Source organism: Zymoseptoria tritici, chromosome 7 (assembly GCF_000219625.1).
Source record: "Zymoseptoria tritici IPO323 chromosome 7, whole genome shotgun sequence".
In the NCBI taxonomy this organism is placed as follows: domain Eukaryota; kingdom Fungi; phylum Ascomycota; class Dothideomycetes; order Mycosphaerellales; family Mycosphaerellaceae; genus Zymoseptoria; species Zymoseptoria tritici.
In genome coordinates, this window is record NC_018212.1 from 34,675 (window position 1) to 49,841 (window position 15,167).

Here is a 15,167-nt window from a genome sequence, read left to right on the forward strand (position 1 = left end):
AATGTCCACATGGCAGCATGCGGCCGACATTGATATTCTGGCGAATTGGTCAACGGTACTTTGTCCATCTCCCCGGTGGCATGTCGGACATGGTCAAAAACGTGGGCACGTACGACGACGCTCGAGTCACAAGGAGATGAGAGTATTGGCAAAGGCTATACGTCTTCCGTATGTCGATTCACGACGAGAGCAGCATGGTCAGGCAACCCAGCATACCTTAAGACCTCACGCAAATTCAAACCCCGACTTCACCCTTCGACTCTGGCCTCGTGCCTCGTTCGGGACCATAGCTGAGATGGCCGAGACGGCAGAAGGATGACTTCAATCGTGAGAAGTCGGGAAGGCATGGTCGGTTTGTGGTGGACCGGCGAGGGATGCGGACGAATTCGGCGGACGGAGTGACAATCATGCGCAAGGTTGACTCATGAAGGATCATGGCGTTGGTTCTCATCCGGACATAGGCGACCGACATGAGTCTGTCATACTGTACACTGATGAGGTATGTACATGGGAGGTCGCATTTCATCCGAACAGGCGAATAGTGGCCGTAGACAATGTTGTTGGAGGGAGATGACCCTTATTACAAGTCTCCAACCAAAGGTGGCATCCGATGTAGTTTGTCTCCGTCGGCGCAAATATCGGGCCGTGTGGAGTTCGGTGCCGACGAGATGTTCTTGTCGCCTTTGTCTCTTTGCGTAGCGTGATTCTTTACACATTCCACTTTGGGATGAGGGGAAAGAGAGAAGTAATGTGCCCGTAAAAGATGGACGACCTCATGGAAGCCTCGTCGTCTGTATTCTCATTATTGCCGGAATGCATGACTGCATCACATAGACCTTGTCATCAACACGTGTGGTGACAGGGAGCGGAGCGGGACGAATCGAGAACATGATCCCTGATCCGTTCCCGTTCGATCTCGCTTATTACGAGACGAGAAAAAGACAGCCACAGCCGCAAGGATTCGGACTTGACGACTTTTCGGTGGACAGGACAGATTCCGGACGGGGTAGGAATGCGAGGAGAGGGTAAGGTAGGTGAACACCTTATACTCCGTTTCTTTCCCATTCCTCTCCTCCATCATCACAGTCATCAGATCCGCACAACAATCATTCGGGTTCGGTTCCTTCCCGTCATACTCATTGCCATTGGAGCTGAAAGGTCGAATTGCTGCTGCCTTGGGTCTCGCTTCGCTTCTGTGATTCGACTTGTTCCGCCGTTGGATCTGGTGGAACGGAGATATTCGACCCCGGAATCCCCGAGTCCCGTCTGCTCGACAAACAGCCCGCCTTTGCATACAAGTAAGGTATCACCTCACTTCTCAGGTTTGTAGCATTCACCACTTCGACCAGGTCAGGTCAGGCCCACCCCCGTCAACCCTCCAACAACCATACCTGGTAGTTCTACCCATCCACCGACTTCGTCATCGACGATACCGGCAGATCGCTCATACGAGCACGACTTCACCTCTCATCACCACCCCACACCGCCACCACAACCATGCGCTTCTTCAGCAAGAAGTCGCCGGCCGCGGTCGTCGACTCCACCGCACCCTCATCATCCCACCACTTGGACAGCGACGCCGAGCACTACAACGAAAAGCCCGAACCCGTCGAAGACATCACCACGCCCGTGCGAAACTCTTCCGAAGTCAACAATCCCGCCGAAGCCAAAGTCGAAGCCATCGAAAATGAAGCCTTGTCGAGACAATTCTCCAAGGACTACCCGACTGGTCTGAAACTCACCCTCATCACTCTGGCATTATGTTTGTCCGTGTTGTGTATGGCGTTGGACAATACCATCATCAGCACGGCTATTCCGAGGATCACGGATCAGTTTAATTCGTATGTTCGCATTGAAGCAGCCTGCTTGCTATGACTTACTAACATCCACCTCCTCCAGCATCGACGACGTAGGCTGGTACGGCTCCTCCTACCTCCTCACAACCTGCGCACTACAGCTCTTCTTCGGTCAGTCCTCTCAAGCTGCATGAGGCCTACGGCAAAGGTCAACCATCGCTCACACACTCTTTCACGTCAGGCAAACTCTACACCTTCTACTCCATCAAGACCATCTACCTCACCGCCCTCGTCATCTTCGAGATCGGCTCGGCGGTATGCGGTGCAGCGCCCAACTCGATCGCGCTCATCATCGGCCGTGCGATTGCCGGTGTCGGGTCCGCGGGTATTTTCTCGGGCGCCATTCTCATCGTCGCCAATACCGTTCCGCTCGAGAAACGTCCCATTTACACCGGGTTTATTGGTGGCATGTATGGTATTGCTAGTGTCGTTGGTCCTTTGATGGGTGGTGGTGAGTACAGTCCCAGCCTACTCTTGCAGTAGCAATCCTACTGACACGAGTTTAGCATTCACCGACCACGTCTCATGGAGATGGTGAGTATTGTTCCAGTATTCTCTTGCAGCCTCGCCCTTACTAACATGACATGCAGGTGCTTCTACATCAACCTCCCTCTAGGCGCCATCACCATCGCCTTCATAGTCTTCTTCTACCACCCCACCAAATCCGCCGCCCAAACCATCGCCACAACCTGGCGCTCCAAACTCCAACAATTCGACATCTTCGGCACCCTCGTCTTCCTCCCCATGATCGTCTGCCTCCTCCTCGCCCTCCAATGGGGCGGCAGCAAATACCCCTGGTCGGACGGAAAAGTCATCGCCCTCTTCGTCGTCTTCGGCGTCCTCCTCCTCATCTTCGCCACCATCCAAGTCCTCAAAGCCGACCACGCCACCGTCCCACCCCGCCTCCTCCGCAACCGCACCGTCGCAGGAGCCTGCTGGTTCGTCCTCTGCCTCGGCGGCGCCTTTTTCATCTTCATCTACTACCTCCCCCTCTGGTTCCAGGCCATCAAAGGCGCCGCTCCCACCAAATCCGGAATCATGAACATCCCCCTCGTCCTCGGCTTGGTCCTCATGTCCATCCTCTCCGGCGGGCTGATTACCGTAATCGGATACTACACGCCCTTTGTCATCGCCTCGTCAATCTTCATGGCCATTGGAGCGGGTATGCTGTCGACATTCACACCCGCCACCGGCTCCCCGAAATGGATCGGCTTCCAAGTCCTCTTCGGCATCGGCGTGGGACTGGGAATGCAACAACCTCTCATCGCCGTGCAGGCCGTTTTACCCGCTAAAGACGTCCCGATCGGCACGGCGATGATCATGTTCAGCCAAACCTTGGGAGGGGCGCTGTTCATCGCTGTCGCGCAGAATGTCTTCTCCACGCAACTACTCAAAAACTTGCGATCGATCGTCCCCGATTTGGATCCGAGGATTGTGTTGGAAGCGGGCGCCACGACGTTGGTGAAGAGTGTACCCGGAGAGTCATTGATGGGGGTGAGGTTGGCGTACAATGATTCGATCATGTCTGCGTTTTTGGTGGCGACGGCGATGGCGACGATTAGTGTTCTGGGAGCGGTGGCGTTTGAGTGGAAGAGCGTCAAGGGGAAGAAGATTGAGATGGGGGGTGCGTGAGGGAGGAATGATCCAGGAGGAATGACCCATGAGGAAGAGGTGGAGGGGTTGGGTGAGCGTGGAGGTGGAGACTGTATGATGATACCCTTGTTTTGCTTTTTCTTTCTGCGACGATGGAGTATGAGCGGGAGGTTTGGAGTTTTGTCGGGACCTCGCATTGGCGCCGCGATACAGCGCGGGTCTAGAGGCCAGTCGAGGCTTTTACATATACGACAGACAGCGGCATAGACGGACAGGACAGCAGAACAGACGACCTGCAGGACATATGCCGAAGAAGATAATGATGATAGAAGCAGGCTGTCACTGCCGATCATAGAGCAAAGACATGATACAAAGGAAAAGATCTTCTCTCTGCTTCACTCATCTACTACTTCCAACCATCCGTCGAGTGGCGGTCTACTTGCAGTTCTTTCTTGTCCTCGATCCGACTTGACACTGCACATATAACAGTCCATATGTGACGCGGCTGATTGCAGTCCAACTTTGATGGTGTGCATGTCACGACAAACAAAGGCCCTCGTCTCGAGATCGAAGTTTGTATCGCCAGCACAATCATGACACCCGACCAAAGCGCCGTCTTCTCAATCCATGACCTGGGGAGGGACTGAATCATCCTCGATCGATATATCTCAACGAAAAAGCTCATCAATTTTCATATCCAAGATAATTTCCTACCCTGACATGACTTCATCCCCAAGGCCGTCCAACCAACCCGCCGACAACGCCAACGACGTTGACGATGTCCTCATCTCAACTCCCGCCTTCATGATGCCCTTACCTGCGCAACCCTTCCGCCTCTCATCCGTCGCCGGATCAACACGTCGCGCTCATCTACTTCGCAATCTTACACACCAAATCCCCCGAATCCACCGAATCCCCCTCCTTGACACTCATCGACTCGACTTTACCCGAGTGCGGAGCCGAAATGACCATTTCCTATAACACACACGAAAAAAGTCAGCAAGCGATCCCAAAACCCATCCCCAAACACCACCCTCATTACTCAAGATCAGACTCACCATCTTCATCGCACTCAAAATCGCAATCGGATCCCCCTTATTCACATCCGCCCCATCCTTCAACCTGATCTCCACCACCATTCCACTCATCGGCGCTCCGACCTGTGACGAATCCCCCGAATCGGCCTTTGGTCGCGAAACATTCTCCACCGAAGCATGACTATCCTGCACGGTGACCTGTCGCATCTCACCATTCGTCTCGAAGAAAACCTCCCTCTGCCCCGTCTGTTCCGAAAGCGGTCCGACAGCGAGTAACTTGAGGATGATGATTTTCCCCTTCTCCAGCTCCACGGAAAACTCCTCCCCGACCTCCGGTTTGTTGAGAAAGTACCGCGTCGGCAACACCGACAAGTCGCCGTACTTGGCCGTGAATTTCTTGTAGTCCTGGAACACTTTGGCGTACATGGTGTACGACGCGACGTCCGTCTCGGAGCAGCCACCGTATTCTTCCTTGAGCTTCTCGCGGATTTCGTCAAAGTTGATGGGGGAGAGGTAGTGGCCGGGACGCTTGTCCATCTTGCGGCGGTCGCGGAGGGCGTCGGAGCGAAGAGGTTCAGGGAAGCCGCCGTAGGGTTGACCCATGAGACCTTCAAAGAATTCGAGGACGGAAGAGGGGAAGTCGAGTTCCTTGGCTTTTTCTCGGACTTCTTCGGGTGTGAGGTTGTTGGAGACCATGAATTGGGCGAGGTCGCCGACGACCTTGGAGGTGGGTGTGACCTTGACGATGTCGCCGAGGAGATCGTTGGCTTGCTCGTAGGCCTTCTTGGTCTGGGCCCACTGCGCGCCGAGACCTTGCTGAGAGGCCTGGAAGATGAGGTTGGTGAGTTGACCACCGGGGATCTCGTGCTCGTAGACCTCGGGATCGGGACCGGTGAGCCAAGCCTCGAAGGGAGAGTACGTCATGCGGACTTGAGCCCAGTAAGAGTCCAACGCGCGAAGGTGGTGAGAGTTGAGGCCAGCCTCGAAATCGCTGCCCTCGAGAGAGGCGACAAGAGCACCGATGCTGGGTTGGGAGGTCGTTCCGGAGAGACTGTCAGTGGCAGCATCGACGGCATCGGCACCAGCCTGGGCGCAAGCAACCATGGAAGCGACACCAGTTCCGGCGGAGTCGTGAGTGTGGACGTGGATTGGAATGTCCGGGTACTTCTCGCGGATGGAGCCGATCAAGAGTCTTGCGGCCTTGGGCTTGAGCACACCAGCCATGTCCTTGACACCGATGATGTGTGCGCCCATCTTGACGATCTTGTCCACAACCTTCATGTAGTATTCCAGGTTGTATTTCTTCTCCGGGTTCAACATGTCACCTGCGTATGAAGTCAGCGGACCATCGTGCAGCATGGAACCAAAGCTCAAAACTTACCAGAGTAGCAAACAGTACCCTCGGCGACACCACCCGCTTTCAGCACAGCGGACACACCGACCTCCAACTGGTCGGTATCGTTCAAGGCATCGAACACCCTGAAGATATCCATACCGTTCTTCTTGGCCTGCTCACAGAAGTGGTAGATGGCATTGTCCGGCAGACTGGAGTACGCAACACCGTTCGCACCACGCAACAGCATCTGGAAGGGAATATTCGGCACAGCTTTCCTCATCTTGCGGAGTCGCTCCCATGGGTCTTCATACAAGAATCGCATGGCAACGTCGAATGTCGCTCCACCCCAGCATTCCAGCGCCCAAGCATTGCTAAGAGCGTATGAGGTCTCCTTGGCGATGTTGAGAAGATCAATCGTACGCATGCGAGTTGCGAGGAGAGATTGGTGGGCATCACGCCAGGTTGTGTCCATGATGAGACAACCCTTGTTCTTGCGCATGGCTTTGGCGAATGCCTCTGGACCTTGCTCGACAATGATGTTGCGCCATCCCTTGGTGCAGGGAACAGAGGTATCGATCTCTTTCCCAGCATCGTCGTAGAGGGTGGGTATGATAGCCTCGCCCTTGAACTTGGACTCGCCGATTTGTCCAACAACTTGTGGGCCGTTGACGACGACCTCGCCGAGATAGCTGAGCAGCTTTTGCGCGCGATTCTGGCTGCCGATCAGCTTAAACAGCTCGGGTGTGTCGTCGATGAATGTGGTCCAGCACTTGGATTCGATGAAAGTTTCGTGGGTGAGGAGGGAAGCGAGGAAAGGAATGTTGGTCTTGAGGCCGCGGATTCGGAATTCGACCAAGGCGCGGAGCACCTTTCGGCGAGCGATCTCGTAGGTGGAACCCAAGCAGGTGCATTTTACCAACATGCTGTCGTAGTATGGCGTAATGACAGCTCCGGAGAATCCGTTGCCTGAGAGTTAGGGATAATCAGGTCAGCATTCTAGACGTGCCCGTGTACCCGAAGCGTTCGTATCACTCACCTCCGTCTAAACGTACACCATTACCGCCAGCCGATCGGTAGACCTCAATCTTGCCGGTGTCTGGCTTAAACTGCTCTGCAGGATCCTCAGTCGTGATACGGCACTGAATGGCAAATCCTCTGGTCGAAATGCGGTCCTGGGTCAGACCAAGCTGTTCCAAAGAAGCACCAGCTGCGATTTGGATCTGCGCAGCCACAATATCGATACCCGTAATCTCCTCAGTAATGGTGTGCTCGACTTGAATACGCGGGTTGATCTCAATAAAGTAATGGCGACCCTCCTGATCGACCAAGAACTCGGCAGTTCCAGCGTTGCGGTAGTTGGCGGACTTTGCGAGTCGTACGGCATCGTTGAGAATGGCGTCTCTCGTCTCTTGGGGTAGATCCTTGGCCGGAGCCAATTCGACGACCTTTTGGTGACGACGCTGCACGGAACAGTCACGCTCGTACAAGTGGACGACGTTGCCATGGTTGTCTCCCAAAAGCTGGACCTCGATATGCTTGGGACGGTAGAGGAAGCGCTCAATGAAGACGGTTCCGTTACCGAAAGCCGACTTGGCCTCGGATGTGGCACGCTCAAACGAATCCTTGAGGTCCTCCTGCTTCCAAACCACACGCATGCCACGTCCACCACCACCAAATGCGGCCTTGATGATGATTGGGAAGCCGTATTCGTCGGTAAATTCCTTGCATGCTTCAAACTTGGCCACTGGGCCTGGAGTACCGGGGACTGTTGGCACATCCGCCTTTGCGGCCAACTTTCGTGCAGACACCTTGTCACCCAGGTCGTTGATGGTCTCAGGGTTTGGTCCGACCCAGATGATACCGGCGGCCTCTACGGCTTTGGCGAATTCGTAGTTCTCACTGAGGAAACCGTATCCGGGGTGGATGAAGTGGACGCCTGGAAGCGAGCTGTTAATAGTGTTTCGATGTATTGTTTTTCTCCCCAACAAAACGGGCATGTCCAATGCACTCACCATGCGCTTTCGCAATCTTGATGATCTCGTCGCCGGCCAGGTATGCGCCAACAGGAGTATACTGTCCTCGCTTTCCAATGACATATGCCTCGTCGGCCTTTTGCCTGTGCATTGAGAGACGATCTTCATGCGAGTAGACTGCGACTGTCTGCAGGGACAATTCGTGTGCAGTACGAAAGATACGGATTGGAATCTCCCCTCGGTTGGCCACGAGGATCTTGTTCAGCTGCATGATAGAGCTGTTGGCGCGCAGCCGAGTGTGCACCGTGTTGGCATCTTGATGGGTATCGCCGTCGGCATGAGGTGTGCCGTAGTCGGTGTTTTCCTTCTCCTTCTGGGTGGTCGACATGCTGGGCAGGCCGCGGGGGTATTATGGGCCAGCTGGCGGCGGAGGCGGAGGTCGGTGTGGTGCTCGGGGAGCAGGAGAAGTTTTACTCGAGCGGGAGGAGAGGAGATTTGGTTTTGGCGGTCGAGCTATCTTCGAAGCTCTTGCGGTGAGGGGTCGTGGCTTTGTGTCTCCTCCGCTCGGTCGGAATGAGGAGAGAGACGAGTAGGCGCACGCAGTGTTGTCGGCAGGACAGACAGACACAATGGTTCAGTCCAATGTCGTTGTTGTGATGACGGAATTGGGCGTATTGTCGAGGAAGAGTCACACAGCCGAGCGATTGAGAAACAGCACCGAGCTCGAGAGAGCTTGACTTCCATTGACATCCCGGGAGCTATGACAACACAGAGGGGTGAGAGACATTCGCGGCGGGCGTAGATTGGCCGAGGATAGTCACACTATCCGATAAGCGCCGGCTCAAGACGATTGCAGAACGGATAAGCAAATATATTCTACAGAACTGAACGTGATGTGATATACCACCAGCCCGGTTGTGTTGTTCGAGTTCCCGGCGACGATCAATTGTGATGATTAGCATTGCTGCAGGATTCTTTGGTCGTCGTGAGATTGACTGGCACCTCAGAAACACTCCCATCAAAAGTGTATCACAGAAGTCTCGCCCATCAAATGCGAGTGGCCCTCGTCTGCATGCACGGGATGTCATGGCCATTAGCGGTATGGCATAACGATAGAAGCCGGCATGCCTGTCTCTGCGTTGTTCTACGTACTCCTCGACCTCGCTGCGTCTTGGCCGAAACACTCGGCATGCTGTATATCAAGCCAATCGTCCGTCAAACGCAAGCCGTTTCATACCACGAACAAAAAGGAAGGCTCGAGGAATTCACCTTTTCTACAAGAGCAGCCTTCCAATGCGGGTCGTTTGGCGCAAGTGCGACTACTATACCGTGCTATCTCTCAACCATCCAGACATTTCCCACCGCGTCTCACCTCTCCATCAGACTTTCACGCCAAAGGAACAGCACATTTCAAGGAGCACCATGCCACACCACATCTCCACGCGGCAGAGAGCGGCGACCCATAGTCACGCAACCCTAACCCTAAGGAAGGTGTCCAAAAATCCGCAAAACGGCACGATCGCTATTGTGTCGCGAGAGAATGTCTCCACAGCCAAATTGCCTGCTCCCGTTTAGGAATGGGTTGCAGAGGTCCGCGAAGGTCATACGAACAGTGCCAAGGTCGAGTCAGCGTATTGTCTTGCCGACCAGTTCTCAGATTTCAGTCTGCTTTCGACAGCCAGCTCCGACAGCCAGCTCCGATAGCAGAACATTCCTCAGCACACCTCAGCAGTATTTCGTGGCACGAACTTCACTTCGAAAAGCCTTTGGCTCAGCAGTTACATTCGCAACTCTTGTCAACGGATCACTATTCGCCAGACCTGAGACCGTCCCTCGGAATCTCAAAGCTATTGAGCGTCCGCAGGGAACACCAAATAGAGTTCACGTAAGCGAGATGGTGGCCCATGTCCATTTGAGAGTGCTTGTCATCCTCTCCTGCAAGCTCGTGTTCGACAGGGGTTTCGAGGAGCAATTGGAGGTTGAAGTTTTGCTCGCCCTTGTATGCGGTCTGCTGCACTGACACCTACCACGGCGAACGAGCAAGTTGTGGTATATCTCATCGTCGAGGTTTAGTCTCAGGATGAATGCGAGTGAGGGAGTTGTGAAGAGTTCACAAGATGTGACGCATTGGCTGGCACGTGTCCCTGGCGTACTCATACCCCGTCAATATTCAGACATGCATCGCCACTACCGCAACAATCTCGCAGGGAGATGGGTCTGAGACAAGAAGCAGGACACATGCGGCCATGCCAGGCCACCTTGGAGCTGCGTACCTGGCATAGTCGATGGCGGAGACAAGCGGACCGACAATCGCGGACTCCCTCGACATCGCCGCACCGCACTCTATCTACGACGCCAGACTGTCTCGCAAAAGCTTCCAGCGGTCAATGCGTCTTATCATTGTCCAAGAGCACACCTTTCATCGGCCAGAAGACGACAATCTCGTCGACTCTTCCTTGGTCCGTGATGGTGAGGCCTAGCATGCTTGCAAGGAAGCGGAAATTGAAACTAGTCCATGCTTTCATGACACCACCTGCGGACCCGGATACGAACCAGAGCAATCAATCTCACAGGGGATAGAAAGCATGCGCCATGCGGTACAGGAACACGATGAACCCCAGCAAACTCAAACAAATCCAGTCGCAGGCCGCTCTCGACACAATCGTGATGCTCGCACCAGCTGGATGGTCCCGACGCTACTTCCTGGATACAATTTCTCCACCTATCGATGGCCTGGTCACGAGAAGCGCAGGTCGTTTTAGTCTTCAAGACACCCTTACCCTGCGGAATAAAGATGAGACACAGCATCCGAGCGCATTGGAATGTTCATCGTTCAAACCTTGCAGGCCTGATGACGGGGAAGTCGGCCAACCCGGCCTTGGACAGAGCCTCCCCTGAACCTGCGACCTCATGAGATGGCCATTGCAACAAAGATCACACCATAATCTGCCCAATCACACTGGTAGGGCAATTGCACAGTCCAGCTGAAACTGCCGTTCTGCTGGATCCCACGTGTACAAGGGGCAGACCGTTCGATACTAATAAGCCCTCTCTCGGCTGTCAGAGACTCGCCGCATCGTCTTTGACAACTGCAAGAAATCTTCGTACCTCACTCATCCTTCCTTCACTTTAACTTCAGACGAGAAACACCATCACCAACATCACCATGAAGCTCTGCGTAGTGACCAGCGGACTCCTCTTCGCATGCCTCGCCGCAGCGGCAACCCCTCCAAATTCTGGGCTGCGGTCGTCCGAGCGAAGGCAGGCAGGCAGAAGATCAGAACTGCGGCCTCGAGGTTCGGGCGTTGCCCCCGGTCCAGACGACAGTGGCTGGGCGGTTTGTGAAATTCCTTCGCAGCTCTCGGCGCATCCACTAACACGAGCGATCAGGGCGCCATTCACAGCGGCAAAGATATAACCGAAGTCAGTGGCACTTTCATCATCCCCCAGCTCTCGCGGCCACCCAATGCGGACGCGGATACAACGTACGTCGGTTCCGCGTGGCTTGGCATCGATGGCGACGAGAACTGCCCAGGCGCCATACTGGAGACTGGTAAGCCACGTGCATGCTTCCTGCAAAAGCCAAAGCCACGCTGACAGAGATCTTATCAGGTATCGACTTTTTTGCTAGTCCCGATGGATCGATTGAAGTCGATGCCTGGTCCCAATGGACTCCAGGATATCAATATTCGTTCCAATCATTGAAGAACCTCGAGGCCGGCGTTGAGCTCCACTTTCACGTCAAAACCAACGGCGCCACTGGCGGCACGGCGCAAATCTACGTGCCATCCACGGACGAAACTTGGACTCAAACCTACACGGACCAACCAGCGCTTTGCCAGACATCCGCGGAATGGGTCGTGGAGAATCTTCTCACTACCGATGCGAATGGCATCAGGACCATCCCCCCTTTGATAGACTTCTCCGACTTGACGTTCACTGGAGCAAAGTACACGCACGATGGCGGAGTCCAGAGCGGCGCGGCAGGGTCGAGACCGCAAGCCATCAATGTTGGTGGTGTTGTGCGTGCGGCTGGTCAGGCAGTCGGGGAGGACAGCGTGGTGATCAAGTACCACGCATCGAACTGACGGTGATCGGGCGGACGATTTCGAGACGGGTGTAAGCCATTCATCCACGTTCCCTTCTCTAGACCTCTATTAGTATACCTACGTACATCCCTTTTCACACGGTCTCCCCCATCGGCAAGTCGCAGCGATGTTGCCAACTGAAAAGGTTGACCTTCGATACAATACCTCAAGCACCGGAATCGTCGCACCGATGCACCCTCCAGACCATCTACGACAAAAGGCCGTACAATGGCCCATAGAGCTCACACCTCGCGTCAATGCCGATCGACTCCGGCTTCACGACCGGAACGCCATTCGATCCGCCCAGTCCCAAGATGCCCAAATCTGTCCCGTTGAAAGCTCTTGCAGCGCCCCACCCAGGTCCCTTGTGTACGTGCTGAACACTATCGGCAGCTCAGACGAATGGAACGCTCCCAGATCTTCCACAGGAGACAAATTCGGAAACGTCGCATTGTATATGTATCGCCACACTGGCGTGCTGGTGTTGTGGATCTGACTCTGACGACTCGCAATTGAATATAGCCATACCTCAACAACCGAAGAGGCGTGAACGTACCGCATCACCTCGCGCGAACGAGTTGCGCTACTCTTTTACATGCAACGAAGAAAAGACACGAGAGCGGAAGAGGGAAGAAATCACCATACAACACCAATCGAATAATACCGAGCAAAATTGAACGCTTGATTTCTCCGCAACTCCGCCTCCGCCCTCAGATCGTGATTCGCCTTGACCTGCACTGCCCTGCACATCCTCCCGAGTTCACCGATGGGCCCATTAGGGTGGTCCCAAGTCTGAAACACAGTACATTCGTCCATTGGGTTGGCCGTTCGTGCTGTCTGTGTGACAGGATCTGTCGTCACCGATCCGTTTCTGGTAATCAAAGCCTTGGTTGTAATCGTTCTTGCACTTGAAGGAATTGTGTTTTGGATCCGGAGAAAAGCACTACGGCCGGAGAAAGCTACATGTCAGAGAGGAATGTTGATGTTCAATAGAAAGTGCGGTACTTACGCAATATTCGTAGGCATCGTCTCCACAGCTTGGTTCCGGGTGTTGCTCGTTGTGAGGAAGGCAACAGATGGCAGAGACGCGCATCACAATCGACAAGGCCGCGAGGAGGGGTGTCCACTTCATCTTTGGTGGATGTCGGCAGAAAGGAGGTCGGGTCGACTGCAGGGTGGATATCTTAAAGATCGGATGAGAACACTTCTATCTTATCTCTAAACGCGTAGTTTTGAGGGCTCTTCAAAACAACACCCTTAAAACAACGACTATAATGCTACCTCTACCGACAGCTAGTGCAGCATAGAAGGCCAAAACAAGGCTAGAGAAGGAGGCTACTATTACGAGAGCTATTAGGGACTACGCTACCGGTAGATTTAGCTCCTACGTCGATTGCGCTATCCTTTACGATGTGCTATACGGAATATTCCTTAACCGTGTAAATAACGTTACTTAGCCGGCTACTATTGCACACGAGCACGAGAACCGCCTTAGCAGAGCTAGCCGAGCTGCCCTTACAGTCTATATTAACCGGCTAATTAACATAGGCTTCCCTCCAGTGTATGAAACAGTTAGACTGTAGGCAGAGCAACTGCGAACTTACTAGCTTGATTACAACCCCGATAAGGAGCCTATTAGCGTCTACTGGCCTGCAGACTTTATTAGTAAACACCCTACATTGCAACTAAAATAGGTAACAGCGAGGGACTCTAATCGACGTGCTATAGAAGGAAATCCTTAGGTTTTAAAGGAGTAGTTTAAGCTGCTTAAGAAGACGATGCAAGAGCTAGATATCGTGCTACCGGATATATACAACATAGATAAGACTGGCTACATACTCGGCATAGCTGACCGTGTGCATTAAGCTGTGTGCAGAAGGTTAGCGGCTACTGCATAGTTCTTACAACCTAGAGCTCGTAAATAGGCTACAGTAATTAAGGCTATTAGTGCTGCTAGTGCACAGGTGCTACCCTATGTTATCTTTAGAGCGAGGCAGATAATAAGGAGCCTACTAACAATATTCTAAGCTCGCTTTGTCGACAAGGCATTCCTTACTATTACTAACAATAGCTAGAGTAATAGAGACAATAGCATCGCATAGCTACAACACTTTAATGCTACTAGTCTACCTTCTGCACCTAACCGCTAGCGACTGCTTATTATAGATAGCTACTTAACACATAAGGATCTCGAGTTTATTAACTACGCCCTTGCAAACCGCATATAGCTCATCTGTTTACCAAGCTACTCTACATACCTCTTGCAGCCTCTTAATGTTAGCATATTCGGTCCCCTTAAGGCGGCATACAGCTTAACACTACTTAGACTTATAGCTAAAGAAGGGCTAACTTAGGTTAACAAGGAGGACTTCCTAGATGTGTATACGGAAATAAGGGCAATAGTGTTTAATAAGCTAAACATTAAGGCTGCATTTAGAACGACTGGAATCACACCTCTTAATGCACAAGCAGTCATTAGCAAGCTGCTACTAACACTCGTTACCGACGTCTTACTACCGAAGAAGCGCACTTAAATCGCACCTACTTAATTCGCACTATTAGGCTCGTTTTACGCAGATAAGAACGATTTACTAACGCCCTTATTACGAGCAGCACGACTACTAGCAACGCCCTTACGACAGCCTCTGCAGGACATAAGCTCCCCTCGATGCACGCCAGCTACACGCAATCGCTTAAAAAGAACAGCCTCTAAGATAGCGTTACATAACGAGCTAATTAAGTCTATTAGTAAGGACGAGGGTAAGAGGATTAGCCGGTTGTATAAGCAAGCTATTAAGGGCATTGCAATCGTAGTAGACTTATATAACCTGCTGCTCGCAGAAAACACTAAACTCCGTAGGAGCACTGCACGATTAATACAACGGAAGGCTACTAAGAAGCTAGTTACTAAGGGGCAGCGGTTTAATGCTACCTTCCGTAATAAGCTGCTCGCTGAGCTAGCTAACAAGGAGCATCTTAATGCTATAGTCTACTATTGCAGACAACGCATTATTGCCCTTAGAGCGGTTAAGGCAATAAGGCAAGGGCTTGCAAGGGCACGTTAGACTGTCGCTCGTAAGGAACGAATACGCTCTAACAAGCTAGTAGCTGTAAGTAAGAGCAAGAGCTAGCAGAAGGACGCTGTGTGTAACGAGCTCTTAATATTATTCCGTAAGGACTTGGTTATAAGACATAAAGGGCACAACATTCTAGTGCTAGCTGTTTAGCGCACCCTTAACCGCATTAATAAGGACCTTGTTGCGTAGAAGGAGGCTAAGGAAGCT

General features: G+C 52.9%; 3 protein-coding genes across 3 annotated transcripts; 2 read left to right on the forward strand and 1 right to left on the reverse strand.

The window, feature by feature from the left end:
- Positions 1-1,331: 1,331 nt before the first annotated feature.
- On the forward strand, positions 1,332-3,488 carry MgMfs1 (major facilitator superfamily transporter; the record flags this gene model as incomplete). The annotated part of the gene is made up of 5 exons (XM_003850512.1): positions 1,332-1,841; positions 1,900-1,967; positions 2,038-2,307; positions 2,363-2,390; positions 2,447-3,488. 5 exons carry the CDS (start codon positions 1,498-1,500, stop codon positions 3,486-3,488), a joined length of 1,752 nt encoding a protein of 583 aa, XP_003850560.1.
- Positions 3,489-4,319: 831 nt separating this feature from the next.
- PYC (pyruvate carboxylase) lies at positions 4,320-8,383 on the reverse strand (the record flags this gene model as incomplete). The annotated part of the gene is made up of 5 exons (XM_003851265.1): positions 4,320-4,424; positions 4,508-5,811; positions 5,868-6,788; positions 6,859-7,758; positions 7,835-8,383. The coding sequence occupies 5 exons, from the start codon at positions 8,181-8,183 to the stop codon at positions 4,320-4,322; spliced, it is 3,579 nt and encodes a 1,192-aa protein (XP_003851313.1).
- A 2,522-nt stretch (positions 8,384-10,905) lies between these two features.
- MYCGRDRAFT_105030 (uncharacterized protein) lies at positions 10,906-11,994 on the forward strand (the record flags this gene model as incomplete). The annotated part of the gene is made up of 3 exons (XM_003850513.1): positions 10,906-11,132; positions 11,186-11,348; positions 11,408-11,994. 3 exons carry the CDS (start codon positions 10,962-10,964, stop codon positions 11,881-11,883), a joined length of 810 nt encoding a protein of 269 aa, XP_003850561.1.
- Between the last annotated feature and the right edge of the window lie 3,173 nt (positions 11,995-15,167).